At 42.5% G+C, this 17946-nt stretch overlaps 1 protein-coding gene across 1 annotated transcript; it reads right to left on the bottom strand.

Moving 5' to 3' along the window:
- Window positions 1-9875: 9875 nt before the first annotated feature.
- Window positions 9876-14929, bottom strand: LOC135376445 (uncharacterized). Its single transcript, XM_064608950.1, has 10 exons — window positions 14706-14929; window positions 14329-14445; window positions 12634-12699; window positions 11476-11664; window positions 11311-11398; window positions 10906-11061; window positions 10653-10852; window positions 10355-10487; window positions 10222-10295; window positions 9876-10164 (listed from the first exon to the last, which is right to left on the bottom strand). The coding sequence occupies exons 7-10, from the start codon at window positions 10791-10793 to the stop codon at window positions 9895-9897; spliced, it is 618 nt and encodes a 205-aa protein (XP_064465020.1). The 5' UTR covers window positions 10794-10852; window positions 10906-11061; window positions 11311-11398; window positions 11476-11664; window positions 12634-12699; window positions 14329-14445; window positions 14706-14929; the 3' UTR covers window positions 9876-9894.
- Window positions 14930-17946: the final 3017 nt, after the last annotated feature.

The following is a 17946-nucleotide window of genomic DNA, read 5'->3' as shown; positions in this document are numbered from 1 at the left end:
CCCGAAACTGTTGGGCCCTACATTGATCGATAACTTTCACACTTGCTTACAAAGGCAGGCCGTAAGCGCTATTAGTTGGACAGGTTCAGGTCCGTCTCACCTCTCAGCGTGTCCCTAGATGAAGCAAGTGGTGCACGTGCAAGCTACCAGTATGTGTCAGGCTTGGAAGTTCTGAAGTCCTACATCGAATTGTGCAGTGCATCGTTCACAGGTTACCACACTCACAGTGACAGCGTGCTGAACTCTCTATTTGATGGGTCCCCCTTTACAGTCCATGAGTATTTTTGCAGTGATCACCAAAAGTTGTGCATCCATCTCTACGCCGACGAGAAAAATCAGTTTGAGTTGATTGAAGTTTGAAGTTTGATTGAAGTTGGCAACCCCATAGGAGAACAAAGACTACCGCACAAATTCATGGCGGTGTACTGCAGTTTTCAATGCAGCAGCTCTCCTAAGGACACATGGTTCGCACATCCATTTGGTACTCGTCTGCAAAAAGAAATACATAGAAAACTATGGGATGGATAAAATCCTTGAATTGCTGCACCGGGACGTAGAAAGCTTGGAGACAGAAGGGATAAGTGTAAACCGCAGAAACGTCATAGGCAGTATGCTTCTCTCTCGGGTGATCATCTTTCAAGTCATGGTATTGTGGGGTATAAGGCCATCTTCTATCATGGACACATCTGCAGGTTCGGTATGGCACTACATTGCAACATAAACAACAAGCACCGAGAGCAGGACTTTGTGTTGCACACTCCGTCACTACATCATTACCACTTGGACATCCTGAAAGGCGGTGTGGGAACGTTGCCCGAAACCTTGCAAAGTGCATTACCTGGTGCATCTGGCGTAAGCGATATGAATCGAAACACCATTATTTCAAGGACACGGCCAGGAAGGTTCGCAACTTCATGAACATGCTTTCCCTTTGGCAAGATGATACAAGTTGTACCGACAACCTCACACGGACCATGGACGGTGTCACAACCACCAGAAGAACAAAGAAGGTTGCAATTGAGGGCGTTCCTGATAACTTTAGGGCTTATCTCTCACAGTACAATGCAATTGGTGAATGCGTAGAGTATGTGAACAGCATTACAGCTGATGTGCAGACACTGAAGGCAGACTGTGTCATTGTGAAAGAAATAGGTCTTGATATACGTGACACGATTCGCTGATATATCGGGAATATGTGCAGCGAATTGATCTTTTTTATTTTTTGCTGCATTATACGTCAAGAACACCTAGGCCCTGTTTCACCAACGCCAATTAACAAATGAACCGAGATGAACGGTTCATTAACTTTAATAAAACCTTAACTGTGCTTTATAAAGGGAGTTATTTCACTCTAACATTCATCACGTCACCAACTGACGTTTCTAAAATTAAAGTATTGAATGTTAACTTCAAGCTGTAGCAACCCTTGATCTCGGTTCAAAGTTAGCCAGCGTTGGTGAAACCCATGTTTTAATATTGGGTTTCGTGGTTTCATGGTTTCAATGGGCCATTTTGAGCCTTCGTGTTTGTGTTTGTTTACGTGTCTTGCCCATCGCTCAGGCTTGCCAATCATGGCCATTAAGGCCCATTGCGCTTGTGGATACGTATGGTATATAAAAAGCGAGCAGTAGGGACTTTTTTCGGGGCAGAGCAACAAAACTGCAGGAACGTTTGCAAATATGCGACTGAGTAGAGGTTTCAAGGCTAGCACACATCGCAAAATGTAGCGACTGTTATAAAGGATGAGCTCTTGACAAGCGTGACATTTTTTACAACACACCCGCATAGCCACAACACATACCCAGCAAATAACGGTTTGGTACCGTTCCAAGATCCCCATCGCAGCTAAGACATGTGCAAACGTTCTCGTAAAATAATGAGGGAGTACAACCAGGTAAGCATAGCTGTTATGTGCCGCTACTAATGTTGTATGTCATCCTATAAGTCTGATTTGAGGATATAGGTCACCTGATTGGGTATGAACGAAAAGAGACTCAGCGTGTTTATGAAGAGAAACACAAACACGTTATCCATACTATGTATCTCAACTTACCTAACCTAACCTAAAGCTTAACCGAAAGCTTCGCCGTGCTGTTTAACCTAACCTAATTAACGTAACCCAACCCTGCCCAACGCTGCCTATCTCAATGCAACCCAAGCCAATCTAGCCCTGCCCTACCCTAACCTAGCGTACCATAAGCTGACTTAACCTAACCTAAATTAATCTGACAAAACCCAACCCAATGCAACTCAGCCCCGCCCTACCCTAACGTAACCTATCATAACCAAAGAAAGCATAACTTAACCTAACCTAACCTAGCTTAGCCTAGCCTATCTTCACTTCTAACCAGGGTTGGCTACATCAAATAACGTTTTCGAATCAGTTTCCCATACCTCAAGAAGTTGAATTTTTGTTTCTATTATCCTCCCCCAGATATCATGAACGCTGGTTTCGGTTTCTGTTCGTTTAAGATCGTTCCGCGTGTTCATGCCATTACGGATCGGGCCCTGTAGCAACAACGTGTAAACAGAAGAAATGTTTTTAAGAATGAATTATGTTCGGTGAATTTTGTTTGTGAAATTGTTGTAACCCTTGAATGTCATTTTCGTTTCGATTTCTCAAGATGGAAACAAAAATGTTTTGCTTATATTTCTGTTCGCGTTTCTTGCTTATCGTTAAAGTTTATTATAACTGATTCTTCTCTGAACGAATGCAGACATGCCATCATATTTAATTTTGCGAAATGCAGAAACAAATATTTGTCTAGATTGGTGGCCTAATCCCTGCGTATAGCGCAACAAAATTTGCGAATCTCTGCGCTTCTCCGTTCTTCTCTTAAAATGGTGTGGGCCCCGATCTTGAACTCTCATATAGCAAGCGTTATCTTGAACGTAGCCCTGTACTATCCAATCGTGATGTAAAGAGATAGCCATAATTATAAAAAGTTCCCTTGTTTGTCCATTGTCCATAACCAGAAATCTCATAACACGTCACAAATCAGGCAGTCTTATATTATCCAACTGGAGTGTAAGAAGTACAAGACGTATTTATAAGCAGTTAATTCGAAGCTACAAATGTAAAAAGTCATAACATGTAATAAATCGTGCGCGTAGTCCCATACTATACCTGGCCGCATCCAGCTCTCCAACTCTCTGCACACCAAGCTCTTTTGACCTTTCTGGACGCAATCGGACGAGGATCGTTATTGCGACGGGACTGATTATTTGAAGCCCACATCACCACCAGAATGGAGTAGAGTATTGCCTCCGGCGATGAAACTACCCATTCATCATCTTAGAATTCCAGTCCCTCTGTAGTGTACGGTATAGTCGTAGTCACAAAAAGACTATTTGTAGCATAAACCAGGGAATTATAACAGCAGGTCATAGATGATGCGGGTAGCCGGATAATATCCCTTTGTTGTGCAAAGAATAGTCGTATTCATAAAAATCAATTTGTATCTACAAGCCAGGAAATAGTGACAACAGCTCATAAATCATTCAGGTATCCTAAATTATCCCAACGTAGTTCAAATAGTGCTCATAATGCAGTGGTCCCATACCGTCCCATAGTGCATCGAGCAGAGATAGTCACAAAAAATCAATTTCTGTCCATAAACATGGGAATAGTCATACCTGGTCATAAATCATACACGTAGTCCAACACTAGTGCATAGTAGTGCATATGCCAGGCATAGTCACAAAAAGTCAATGTATCGCAGTAAACACGGAAGTAATCATATGGGGTCATAAATGAGGTAGTCCCACACTATGACATACCAGTGCATAGAGCAGTAATAGTCTGAAAAATTCAATTTATAGCTCTGAACAAGGAAATAGTCATAACTGGCCATAAATCGTGCCAGTAGTCCCATACCGTCCCATAGTAGTTCGTATTGTAGGCATAGTCATAGAAAAGCCAATTTATACCTATAAGCACAGAAATATTCGTATCAGGCCATCAATCATGCAGGTAGTCCCATACTATCCCGCAGTAGTGCACTGAAAAGTGAAAGCCACAAAAATTCAGTGCATAGCTATAAACAAGGAAATAGTCATATGAGGAAATAAATCATGCCAGTAGCCCCAAACCATTCCATAGTGGTGCATATAGTACGTATAGTCATGGAGAAGTCCATTTCTACTTGTAAACATAGAAATAGTCATATCAGGGCATAAATCATGGAGGTAGTCCCATACTATCACTTAGTAGTGCAGTAAGCAGTGATTGCTACAAAAAGTCTATGTATAGCAGTAAACAAGGAAATAGTCATATGCGGTCATGAATCATGCAGGTAGTCCCACACTATCACATAGTAGTGCAGCAAGCAGTGGTAGTCATAAAAAGTCAATGTATAGCTGTAGATAAGAAAATATTCAAAGCAGGTCGTAAATCATACAGGTCACACTCTAAATCACACTCTAGCAGGGTAGTGATCAGAGTAATGAAAATACTATCCGATCATTTTTGATGAAATTCCGCGGCATAAGGATGAAAATCGGTAGCACGCGGATTGAATTATAGACAAGACGTATTAAATTAGGATTAGGATAAATCAGGATTAAACGTGGAGGCATAAGGATTGAATCCAGCCAAACAAGGATCAACACTGGCGGCATGATGAATAGTTCCACAATGTTATACAGATTACATTCCGCAGTACAGGGATTAAATACAATGGGAAAACCTGCAGAACATGCTGGTGTTAGACTGCCTTGCTAGACAAGTACCAAAGGAAACAGCCCAGGCCATGACCTCTCAAGGAAGGTCATTAACTTCTTTGATAAAGGGACAACAAAACATAGGCGCACAATCTAACCTACCCTAACCCAACCAAATCTACCATAACCTAAGGACTATAAGAACATGCTGTTTTATAGACTTCCTTGCTAAACAAACACCAAGAGAAAGAAATGTACACAAGCTAAGGTAACCCCACCTAACCTAACACAACATAGCATAACATAACCGAAGGTAATAACATAGCGTAACCCAACCTAGCATAACCTAGAATAACCTATGAACTAGAAGAGCATTGCAGTTATGAGTTACCTGATCAACAAACAACAAAAGAAAGAAAGGGACTCTACCTAACCTAACCTAAAATAACCCAACGCAAGCAACCCAACCTAACCTAATCTAATCTAATCTAACCTAACCTAACTTAACCCTACCATATCAAAACCTACCGTAACCTAAGGTCTAGAAGAACATGTTGGCTATAGACTTCCTTGCTAAACATATACCAAGAGAAACAGAGGTACACAGCCCAAGGTAACCCAATCTAACCAAACACAGCATAGCATAACATCACCGAAGGTACACTCTTAGAAATGAACTTCACCACATAGCACGCTCCTAGTCAACCATCATCCGGAATGACAAGGTTCTCGCCCTAGATTTGTTGAAAACGGGAGGCGCAGCCTATTTTGTGTACATTATGCATGGCACAGAGTAGGCTCCGCCTCCCGTTTTCAACAAATCAGGGTCGAGAACGTTGTTATTCGCGATGATGGTTGGCTAGGAGCGTGCTATGTGGTGAGGTTGATTTTTAAGAGTGTAGTAACATAGCATAACTCAACCTAAGAATACCCAACCTTACATGACTTTGCATAACCTAAGGACTAGAAGGACATTGTGGTTATAGATTACCTGGTCAACAAACACCAAAAGGAACAAAGTGACTGAACCTAACCTAACTGCCTCAACCTAGCCTAACCAATCATGATCTAAGCTAACCTAACCCAACCTTAACCTAACCTAACATAACCTAACGACTACAGCTTTTTCTGCCGTTATAAATTATCTTGTACATTTTCATCCGTATACGTATTATGACATTACACCTTTTGCCATTAGAATTAATCCTCCTTCTGGTATTCTTAATTCATACTTCACGTGATTTAATTAATTTGTCACATAATTGACTCCGCGTGACTATTCGCGGGTTACGTGACTTTTTTGGGCCGTTTGGGAGTGTTCCCATGTCAGCGGGTATTACCCATGCCTTTCATTAAAAATGCCTCTTGCTGCACTGTAATTGGATACGATGGGACTTTATATCTGGATCACAATATTGTGGGACTATTCCCATGTCAATAGGTATTACCCATGCTTTTCATTAAAAATTCGGGTTTCTGCACTCTAATCGGATACTGTGGGGGTGTCAGTCTGGATTAAAATATTTTATTTTGTTCCAACACAAGTTTACAATATAGTAACGCTTGCTTAAGCCAATTGACATGTTTGCAGGTTGCAGACAACAGCACCATACTTACTATTCTTTGCCAGATTCTAGGAATAAAGATCATAGGAACAACAAGCAAACATACAAACTGGATGAGGTAACACAAATACAGTACTACTAACAGACACACCACTACCACACCCACACTACTACAACTACCATACCACTACTATCTACTACGACTAACACACAAGCTAACTCCTAACATAATACACAACAGCTGAAGACCTAAACTTATTGCAGCGAACATAAATAATAAGGCTAGGTGCGTTTTACGTGTTCAACAACCACTTTTTTTTCTAGCACATTTACCGTATTCTGTTTTACCAAAGGGGATTTTATAATAACCAACAGCTTTATTATGTTTCCTGCATTTGACTATGTGCAAAATATCTTCCCGAGTTATTGCAGGAAAATGTATTGAATTACTAATCGACGTTCTGTTCACACCTGTACATGATCTAATTTTATATTTTCTCATCAATCGATTTCAAATATTTCAGGTTAAAATCATTGGCCAAGTTAGTTATGTTCTCAGTTTGGCCAACGTTTTTCCGAATACTTTCATCCACGCTTAGCCTAGTGTTACGACCCATCAATTGATTGACCAAATTCCATTGTCATGCTGGGTCCTTGGATTCCGCAAATTTTTGTTCCAGAAATAATTTGTTTTCGCGAGCCTGATCTGTGAATTAACTTTATTCTTTAAAACCCTGTAACCCTGTTTTTTGTGTGGATCTCAAGGCTAATTGTTGTGCTCAGACCATGCCTTTTGTCGTTATTTGATCTACTGTTCTATTTCTTTATTTACGCATACATTCTGCAGCTTCCACTTTTTAACTAAAACTTTCTCCTCGGCAAGCTCATATAACAACAACGACAACAACCTTATTTCAGGATAATGGGTGGGAAGTTTCATCGCCGAGGGTGATACCCTACCCCATTGCTGGAGGTGAAGCAGGGAATGAAGGAATAGGTCCCGTTACAATGAGGATCAAAGTCCTGTGGCGGCCAAAAAGGCGAAGACAGCCTTGAGGACAGACCGTTGGTAAGCTGGATGCGGCCAGGGGCCAAGCAATTTTATGAGGGAGAGGGGACGGGAGTCTAGCTCGTTCAGGTAGGCGGAGAGTACGGAGCGGGAAGGCTGGTAGTGCGGTAATGGAGAAGAATGTGCTCGAGATCTTCAACAGCACTGCAGTGACTGCAGTGGGGAGAGTTAACTTGTCTCAAGCCATAACTTAAAAACCCGAGACTAGGGGACACAGACAAGGTCTCAAAACTGTGTATCTAGAAATCTGTGTTTGTCGTTTTTTCTCCCCTAGTCTCGGGTTTTTAAGTTATGGATCTATACCACCAGCTCGCTTGCTACCTCTCTATTCTCTCGTTGTCTCAAGCGGTAGCGCCACTGTGCTGTGAATGCCACATCGAGGCGTATTCGATGAACTAATGCGGCGTCTTGACGAGAGATATGTGTTGGCATGCAGAACCTATTTGGTATAATAGAATAGCTAGAAGAGATGGAAGAATTTTCGTACTGATAAATAACAAGAACGGAATGCATAATGTAAAACTCCGAGACTAGGGAACACGAAAGCACAGACACAAACACGAAGTCTCAAAAGTCTCCTTTCGTGTTCCCTAGTCTCGGGGTTTTACATTATGCATCATCTTCACCAGCTCGCTTGCTTCCTAGCCATTTTTTCAGTGTCAAGAACGGAATATTACGGTAAAGCGTGTTGCGTCTTCGTGCGCTGAAGCTGCATTAATGGATCTAGAACAAGACCAAAGATCGGTAGCGGTGCTTGCAATATACACACCTCCAGAGTCCACCACTCACGACTTCATTTTCTTAGAGCCTTGAACATAAGAAACAACGTACTGTGTTTATTGTTGGTGGCATCAATATTGATATTAGAAAAAGACAACACTACCGCAAACGAATATTTGAATGCAGTGTAGCAGATTGAAATGTATCCCGTAATCAGTGATGTTACTACAGAAGAAGTATATAGTGGGAATGTTATTGAAATATGTATTGATCATATTAACGTATGCCATAGTAATGGGCATTGTACTGGAAGTGTTATTAGGCAAAAAGTTGCCTATCATTATTTTGTTGCTCTTGTTATGACGGACAACGTATCGTGTCGGAAAAAGGATGAAGAAAAAATAAACATTGCATAATGGAAAAGTGGACAGATTGATAAGGAACACCAGCTGGACTGAAATACAGCGTTTAAGGGATCCTGCCGTTATGTATAACAAAATCGTAGATATATTCCTCAACGTATATACGATTTCGTTATACATAACAGATACACATAGATTAGATATACATAACATATACATACGTTGTTTCTTATGTTGAAGCCGTTGGGAAAGCTCAAAAATGAAGTCGTGAGTGGAGGATCCTGGAGGTGTGTATATTGCTAGCACCGTTACAGATCTTTGGGGTCTTTGGTCTTCTTTTAGATCCATTAATACAGCTTCAGCGCACGAACAGGCAGCACGCTTTACCGTAATATTCCGTTTTTGTCATTTACCAGTACGAAAATTTCTCCACCTCTTCTAGCTTTCCTATTATATCAAATATGTTCAAATTTTCAATAGTATATATAGTGACTTCCTCTTCACATGTATTCGTTTCAATAAGTACCACCACATCCGCCTCATTGGAGAAGTATTTTCATAACACCATTAGTTCATCCCAGTGCAATCTTATACCGAACCTTGTGCAGCCGAGCTATTTCACAGGCAAGGGGAGTGGCATCGCAAAACACATAACTTTCGAAAGCGTATGTAATGCAAAGTCATGGGTGATAATAAAAAAATTACAAAGTAAGGCTGCTTCGACGGTGGCTACACTGTCAGTCATTTTTATACCTCTAGAGGTATAAATGGCTTGTCCTGTGGCGCATCCCCCAAAAGGGATAAAGCATATACCTTCAATTAAGGTATCAAAATGTAGCCCCCAACCAAGGTATAGATGTATATACCTCTGGGTGCAGAAATTATACCGCGAGGTGCGGAATATGTACCTTACCGAAGGTGCACATAATATACTCCAAGGGATAATGTCATACCTGCCATAGGGTGCAAAAAATATACCCAGAGGTGCCGAATGTACACCTCCCCAAGGGTGCACATAATATACTCCAAGGGATAATGCGATACCTGCCATAGGGTGCAAAGAATATACCCGGGGTGCACCTTAGTAAAGGTGCACATAATGTACCCTAAGGTATAATCTGATACCTGCCCTAGGGTGCAAAAAAATATATCCAGAGGTGCAGAAAATATACCTTACTACAGACGCACATAACATACCCCAAGGGATAATCTGATACCTGCCATAGGGTGCAAAAAAATATACCGAGAGGTGCTAGATTTATACCATGCCAAAGGTGTGGCTGGTACACTTGTAGTCATAATTTGAAACCTCACAAGGGGTGCAAAAAATAAACCTAAGGTATAATTATTTACACCCACCAGCATACAAAGAAATGCCCCAAGGTATAACAAAGGTGGCATCGCACATACTCTTTACAGGGCTTATATTAGGCACGAATGAAGCCCTTATGCCACTAACCCTCTAATCTTAATTCTGACAGTTACACAGACACAGAATACATGTTTGCCAGGAATTTTATTTGTCCAGAGCATGAAAAAAGTGCAGGAGGTCTACACACTTTGACCGCGGCTTGGTGACTGACAATTTCAAGACTGCCCTTTCAATGAAGGTGAGAGTGTCAGCACCTTTTTTTGGGTATCTGACGTTGAAGATCCAGTAGGCTGAGAACAGTGATGACAGACCGAGAAGCATGGAGGAGCAGTCGCAGACACGCTCAGCATCAACAAAGAGACTGATGCTTCCATCTTGTCGTCGTAACACAGGAGAGAGGGTCATGTCTTCGTTCTGAAATGCGTATGCGTATAGTAAGTATATAATCATACACGATGAAGGAACACCCACCTCTGTTATGAAGATTGAGAGCTCTTCTTTACATCTGGCTGCAATTATTTTGAGTCCCACTTCGCTGGTGTCTTCTGAAACAAAAGTACACGAAATCAAGACTGGAACTAATGGCAGCTGCAAACAAACTGACCCATGCTCTCCGTGATGAGAAGGACCTCATCCTCTGAGCCGTGCTCCTTGATGAGCTCAACCAGGCGCTGGAACCCTTCTTCCAGTAGGGGAAGAAGATTTCTTTGGTACAACACCTCGAACTCCAGAAGGAGCTGTCGGAGAGAAATGAAATTAGTTGACGACCTAGGGCAGTTGAATGAGAAAAGCACAGGGACCACTGAATGAAATCAGCTGAACCAGTGTTAGTGTTGCCGTTGCGAACAATCTACATGTTACTGCTGAGCTGACTTGGATGCAGAACAGAGGGCATGGCATACCGTGTGCTCATCTTTCAGGAAGGGGTAAACACGCAGAGCTTCATCCACTGTTAGTGTTTTGATGTGCTCATGACGAGCTTGGGCTGTTACGAGAAGTCTTTCTCGGTAGGCAGGAGACTCGACAGAGGGGTGGCAAGCCATTGCCTATGCTGTGCGACGGTTTCCTCCGTTTCCCCCTGAAGCACAAGGTGGTCCGCATGCTCAAAAGAAAGCCATATGAGGCATCTGTGGAATAACACGATGTGGGTCCCACCGAAAGGCGCAGAACTTTAGGAGACTGCCCAGCAGCTTCTACAGGCCTCCTTTTCGCTGTGTGTCGCTCCCGCGTTTTTGTGAGGATGGGTATGTCACCTTGAAGCTTCCGTCTTTCATTTTTAAATTTCCTACGAAGACCTTCCTTCCAGCTCTCCTGAAAAGAGATCAGAACAAGTGAACCAAAAGTATGAAGTATTACAACACTGGTTTCATCTTAATATGAGAGGGGGGGATATGCGCTGAATAAAACAGGAAAGGCAGGTGAGACCACGGGTCGTCTATTCCTAGGGAGAAATAGAAGAAACGGGAGGAAGCACGCACAATAAGTAAAGGAGTAAAGAAACAAGAGGGAATGGAAACTGTCATGGAAGGACAGAGTGACAAACAAAAGGATGCAGGGTACCATGCCATCTCCCAAATAGTCCTTCAAGTGTGGGTGCTTCGTGAGCAGCTGATCAATTATGCGATGGTACAGTCTCTGTGAAGGGAACCTACAGAGAAGAAAATAGTGCAGATGTTGGCATGCTGAATTGTGTGGTGGACAGTAGAATTTGGAAGAAGAACTTGCCATGTGACTTTAACGCATGCTTGAAACAGTTCACAGACAATAAATCTGCGAACTTTACGGCTTATAGGCTTCCCGGTGTCCAGAATTCGATCGTAGGACCCAAAGGAGGGGAAGAGTACTTTCTTATAGTCGTAGGGGTCTTGAAGAAAGGAGTCTTCTTCACGAAATGTGGGTTCTGGAAGCAAATTCCTACAAAAAGAAGGTGCGCATAGTGAGTGACTTTGGTTGAAAGTGAAGTTTCTAAAGTACAGGATGTCGCACTGGGACAAGACCATCTGCATAGGATATCGTTCAGCTTAACGGTTTTATAGAAAGTCAGCATAGCATCGTTTCATCATTGATCAAATCAAATGATGTGACATTTTAATACGCTTCATATACAAGTCCGCGCCATTTGCGTGTCGGACTTTATACCGGAAGCGGGACTTAGTTCCGGTATGCTGGCGCAGGGAGGTCAATGCAACATTTTGGGTTACTGTTTTGTACACACAAGAAGGAAATGAATGCCTGGAGAATTACGATTATCCGCATGGATGGTGGCAGCGCATATTCAAATCCGCGTACAATATAGAACATTCTATCTATGAGTCTGGTATGTGTGCTTTCGCCCTTCGACCAGCCCTACAAAAGTAGTTGCAACGTTTACAACCACGTCATGAGCGACAGTTTCGTAGCACATGTATCTGTTTGAGATTTGAGATAATACGGTCAACAGGTTCACGTCACCAGCCGGAATTGCAACAAAAAACTGAGGTCGAATCAAGCAGTACACGTTATCCGTAATCTTTTAACTTTTGCTCGCTCAGGGCGTTTTTTTATATAGCTATTAGTATGTTTACAGATAATGGACTGCCACTTTCATTAATCGTATTTTTCCGTGTTTTAAATGATAGAAAGGAGATAAAATGAGCTAGAAGCGACCGAACTACCGTGGACCCCCATTGAAAGAACGAGTGTATATGAACATCAAATACACCAAGAGTAATTTCTGGATTACTCTTGTGCAAAAAAAAGAAAAAAGAAAAATTAACAGAAGAAATTCCCTTGTAGGCGAGTGATACTAGGCATAGTGTCTCGTTCGAGTGCGTCTACTCATGTTCTTTCAAACGTGGGAGTGAGGTGCATATAGACACAATTATGTCTTGAGTATTTACTTACCGAGGTGCTTGGACAGTGAATGATAAGTCACAGTTTGACTCTGATATTTGTGACCTCAGGTGCCACCTGGATAAACATAAATCCCATAAGACCTCGTAAATATGAAATGAAATACTGGGGATATAGAAGTCGTGAAACATTGTTTCACCAAACGTACAAAAAATTCTACCTAGAAATTGATTTGGTAGAATAGTATGCGGTCGACGGTGTTAGACTTCACCCGTCTTTTGATGCAGCTTCGATAAAGTGCTAATTTTGGATATTTGTTGAGTTTTTGAAATTGCCGTCTGAACCACACTTTTTTTTGTACTAAAACAAAGCGCTTCCGAAGTTTGCCTCAACTTACTACGAAGTGCGCCGCACAGTACGCCGGGAGTAAATGAAAATACTTAGAAAACAAGCAAAATGCGCGAATGACGGCGAACACGAAAAATTGAAGGTAGACGTGAAAGTATTACCCCTGTCAGACGGTCACTGCCGTAAATGCATACTGTCATTAACTTCCTGCCAGAGGGTCACCAATAATGCCTTCGCGACAAAACTGAGGTAGAAGGCCAACGGCGTTCCCGCAAAAACGTCTACGGCATTCCATCGAAACCGCCCAAGCCTCGTTACCAAGTACACCATAAACAGGATTTAGCAAATGTAATTCAATTCGAAATAAAATGCTTTTTACCCGACGTAATATTGTCATCTTTTTTATGTGTGTGTTTTTTTGGCGTTTTTGCACTTCGTTTCGCTTTATATCCCATCTGTACAGCTACGTTCGTAGTGAAACCCTCGAACCACTGCATGCGGCATCGCACCGTGTCGTCTGCATCCAAAAAGTCAGACGCTACTCAAAAAAATATCCAAAGCACTTAAAAGCAAATATAGTTTGCTGTTGTATTTTGAAAATACCAACAAAACGTTGTTTTCGTGTACTCTCGATCAGTAAGAAAAAGCGTGATTTCGCTACATTACATTCAACGTTCACAGACTTAATTGTTTATCGACGTGGACATCATCGACAAAATGCCTTCACGGATACCGTTTGGCAGCTCTCCAGAGCTTAGGGCCGTATGTAACTTGCGGCCATTCCTTAATGGCCGTAACTTTAAGGGCCGTATATGTGCCCGTCTGACAGAGGTATATTAGATCGATCAGGCGTTGAACAGCTTAAAGGGAGAGTCCGGAACCCACTAAACGGACGCCAGCACACGTTTGCTTGTGACTCTTCTGACCACCCTTGTTATCCATCACCGTGAAATTAATCAATTTTTGAAGATAACGGCCTTTCCCTACCAACCACATTATGCGTCGGGTATAAACAGGGCGGCCTCTGGTCCAATCGCCGGAGCGAAGTGCGCTTGCTCCGACGTCACTGATTGTCTCAAACTGTAACAGAAGTCCGATATGGCCAGCCCATTCGATTAAATTCAATTTTCTCAAAAAACCGTTTGCTTTTCAGACTTGTTCGACATACAGTAAAAGGTGTCGAGTACTGTCTTTTAGCAGCAGAATCCGAACGCCCGTCAGGGTCTGGCCTGTCGGCTTTAAGTTTCCAAACCAACTGCTCGCCGTGCTACCTAACACTTCTCAAAACTTGGCGTAGTTGAAAATAGTGACCTGAACTCGGGGAGAAATTGCTGACAAATGATAAACTTTGTTTAAATGAACGCGCTGAGCCCCAACGGTAAATAAGCATCTACTCACTGGTGACGTCAGAACTGTGTCCGAGATCTGTTTCCTGGCCACCATTATTTTTCCTGCTTCTGGAACAGGCTCCTCCTCGTCGATATCGATGTAGTCCTTGACGTCGTCGTCATATACCTTCACACATGTTGGGAAAGAATTGTCATTTAGCACCCAAGACAGATGGGGAAAACGTTGCCAGAGTGAAAGACTTGTTGGCTAGAATGTAACACCATTACGCGCGAGCTATGACCAGGGTTAGTAAACAGACTGATACATAATCTGAACTGCGATTAAGGTTGCACAATGTAGGCTCTAGAACGGCACGGAGGAAACGCAGGAACGTGAACAGACTGACGAGAAGAAAAACGCTGACATGAGGAGTACGTGTTACGAACCTGTCCATGCCAGACTGACAGACCATTGGCTAATGGCAGATTCCACGTAGTCCCTCGGTGGTCTGCTGGGGGCCTGTGCCTAGCACTGTCATCACGACAGCTAGTCGCCAAAGAAACTTTTCTCTGGACGCACGCCTTGAAACGCGAAAACGGACAAGCGAGATCTAGGGGATAGGAGTCTAACGTACATGCGGTTCCTATCATCGCGAGCGTAACGAGCACGGTGGGAAGGTAATGCATCGTGCGCGGCAGCATACTTTCATGCTATCTGAAAATGGTAGGCCCGTTCGGTGCCTTTTTATGGCATTGCCAGACCGCCGTTGTACACGTGTAGTATATGAATCACGCCTGAGGGAAGGTACTGATAGCAGCGGCCGGAAGAATGCGATAAGCTAGGTCACCTATCATCTCTCCGAAATCTGATATCATATCGTTGCCTCCACTGTTATACTGTTCGCCACTACCGGGTAAACACATGAACCGCTGAACAGGCGGCGGACTTTACAGCAGAATGGATCAAACGAATTCACTTACCAGTATGTTGCAGGTACCGCAATCAATGAATATTGAAAGACTTTCAATGAGGCTTTCGTATGTGGGTACTTGGAGCTTGAGCTTCTTGCGGCTGCCACATGGCAAAATCGCCATACAAAACAGCGGCATCGTCTGGTTGTTGCGCCTGCCTCGCTTGCCTGCCTGGTCTTTTCTGTGCATCCGAAGCCTTGACCCGACAGATTTGTAGCCTCAAAACCAAAACGGCCAATGGGCACCAGAGCACAATGCGTGTCTATACGGTCTGTTCATCTGGGGCACTAAGGATAGCCTCCTAAAGACCTCGAATGAAATGTGCCCGTAGGCGCTTAAGATAGCTTGGTTTTTGGAGAAGGCAGAGAGGAACCCCAGTGGAACAATGCGACCGCATTTTTCATGCGTTTTTGGAAGACACGACATATATTTGCAGGGACAACAAACAGCGGCCTTTTTTTATACCTTGGATTCATTTTTATCTAATGCTCTTCAGTTCCACAGTAGGTGACAATTTAACGTAACTTATAACCGACCAACCGAGCAATAGCACATAGTTGGCATAGCATGCGTACAGGTACAGACATCAAATGCCTTGTTGCAATGAGGCTGCCAGGCACCCCACCATGTCCGTGGCTATGGCGCAAGAATGTAAAGGTGAAAAATATTTCCATACCCACCCATACCGGGAATTTGAAACCCATCGCATAAACAGAAGCGACAAGGAGGGGGAGGGGAGTCCAGCATGGCATGGATGTGATTTTGGTTGCTTCAATAAAACCATGCCTCCGCGTGAGAGAAAGAAAAACGGCATGACGTCAACCGGACATGAATCTCCCACGACACAAATTACCTATAAATGGTCCGTAGTGACAGCGACAGCAGAGATCCAAACCAAAACACAACTAGGTGAACAAACACACATGCACAAATAACGCGGAACAGACACACGACAGCCTGGCCAGCTCTTACTACATCTAATAGCTGGATGGGCATCGCGTCGTATTATTCTTTGTTGGAACATGACATTGTTGCTGGCTTCACCATGCAGCTGTACTGACCCGGCTAGCCCTTATTATACCAAAATGCTGTCGGAAAAAATTACTCCGCGAGATATGTCCCCTGAAGGGCGAAATGGAGCTCCATGAGCGAACCGGATCGGAACAGCAGAAATATCGTGCGGTCCCCAGTTCGCCAAACGGTTCGATTGCATAATCCTCCACCTGGTCTGCTGGCAATAACTGAGCATGCGTTCAGCTGTAATTAGTTTAGATAAAGATGTCGTATCTCTTCGCCACCACGATGGTGCTCTTTGTGGTGGAACGCTTGCACGGCTCCGTTCTCTCCCCCCATGCTGGAGAAAAAGTAAAATTGAGACAAATCCCGCGTTCAAATTGGGCGCAAAAAAGAAAAAAAAAAGAGAAAAAGAAAACATTTCATCGAACGCCGTTTAATCGAAACGGCAGCGGTCGTTTGATCGATTCCTTTATTGGTTCACCTGGAGCGTTGATGAAACAAAAATAGAAAACTAAAAAAGAAAGCTGCAATTCTAATTGCCGTTATCCTAAGGAACATTTAATTGTGTGTAATCCGCTTGCCCGTAAACACATTCCTCATGCTAACCCACTTTTTCGCATCCAGGAAGCGGTCCAAGGGCCTGGGTTGTTCACCCTGGCCCCTTCGACAACTTGATAGGTTTTACCGCTCTCACACATAGTGACTAAATATGCCATAGATGTCTTTCACCCCTGATCCCCCAACACTTTGTCAAATAAGAAACAAACTGACAAATAAATAAATTATCTGTGTATTAAATATATATATATATATATATATACTCATGGAACGATGCGACAGCACCAGAGGACACGTGTTTCGCCGTGTTTGCGGCTCGTCAGCCCTGGGTAGCTGCGCATCGTTCGGGATTGGCAAACCCGTCTAGCGTCATTTGCTTATTTCTTTAATGGCTTTTCCCCCTCTTTATATATATATATATATATAGGTCAAAGAGGTAAATATATCAGACGGCTACGAAGTTGAATAAAATAATAAGACGTGGACGACAGATTACAGGAAAGTTAAGAAAAAACTAATTTATTTAATGGGTAATTTAACACACAGATTACAGATTATAAAAGAACGGTCGACGTTTCGACAGCGGCACTGTCGAAACGTCGACCATTCTTTTATAATTTGTGTGTTAAATTACCCATTAAATAAATTAGTTTTTTGTTAACTTTCCTGTAATCTGTCGTCCACGTCTTATTATTTTACTTATATATATATATATAATTCAATTATAAATTATGTTATTATAAATATTTTTGAATGATTTATTCGCGTCGAACTTGGACATATTTTAACAATGTATTATTAATGTTTGTAGTTAACGGACCATTGGTTTGGAGAAATAACAGTTTTAGTTTATTTACTATGCGCCTATGTGCAAGTTAATCTAAATTTGGTTCTTGCAACGTACATGTAACCGAAGAAGACCTTCGAAACCTGGACAACACATGCCAGGAGCAGATCTTTGTACTTTGTCCAACTTATTTATTTTTGATAGCGTGCATGTGTAGCGATCTCAGCACTGCATATGCATACTGTAAACAAAGCTTAACTAAGGTTTTATATGGCTGTTAATTTGATATATTTCGTTGTACCATGGCAAAATTTCCTTCGCCATCTTAGCATCCACAGACCTAGAGTGACTTTC

The sequence above is a fragment of the Ornithodoros turicata genome, chromosome 1, assembly GCF_037126465.1.
Source record: "Ornithodoros turicata isolate Travis chromosome 1, ASM3712646v1, whole genome shotgun sequence".
NCBI lineage: Eukaryota > Metazoa > Arthropoda > Arachnida > Ixodida > Argasidae > Ornithodoros > Ornithodoros turicata.
The sequence above is the reverse complement of the archived record's forward strand: the minus strand, read 5'-3'. Positions and strand labels throughout refer to the sequence as shown.

Coding starts and splice junctions, on each gene's coding strand:
- LOC135376445 (XM_064608950.1), bottom strand. CDS start 10,793: ATGGCTTGCCACCCCTCTGTCGAGTCTCCTGCCTACCGAGAAAGACTT. Junction 10,488..10,652: donor TCCTGAAAGATGAGCACACG/GTATGCCATGCC, acceptor TCTCTCCGACAG/CTCCTTCTGGAGTTCGAGGT. Junction 10,296..10,354: donor TCTCATCACGGAGAGCATGG/GTCAGTTTGTTT, acceptor CTTTTGTTTCAG/AAGACACCAGCGAAGTGGGA.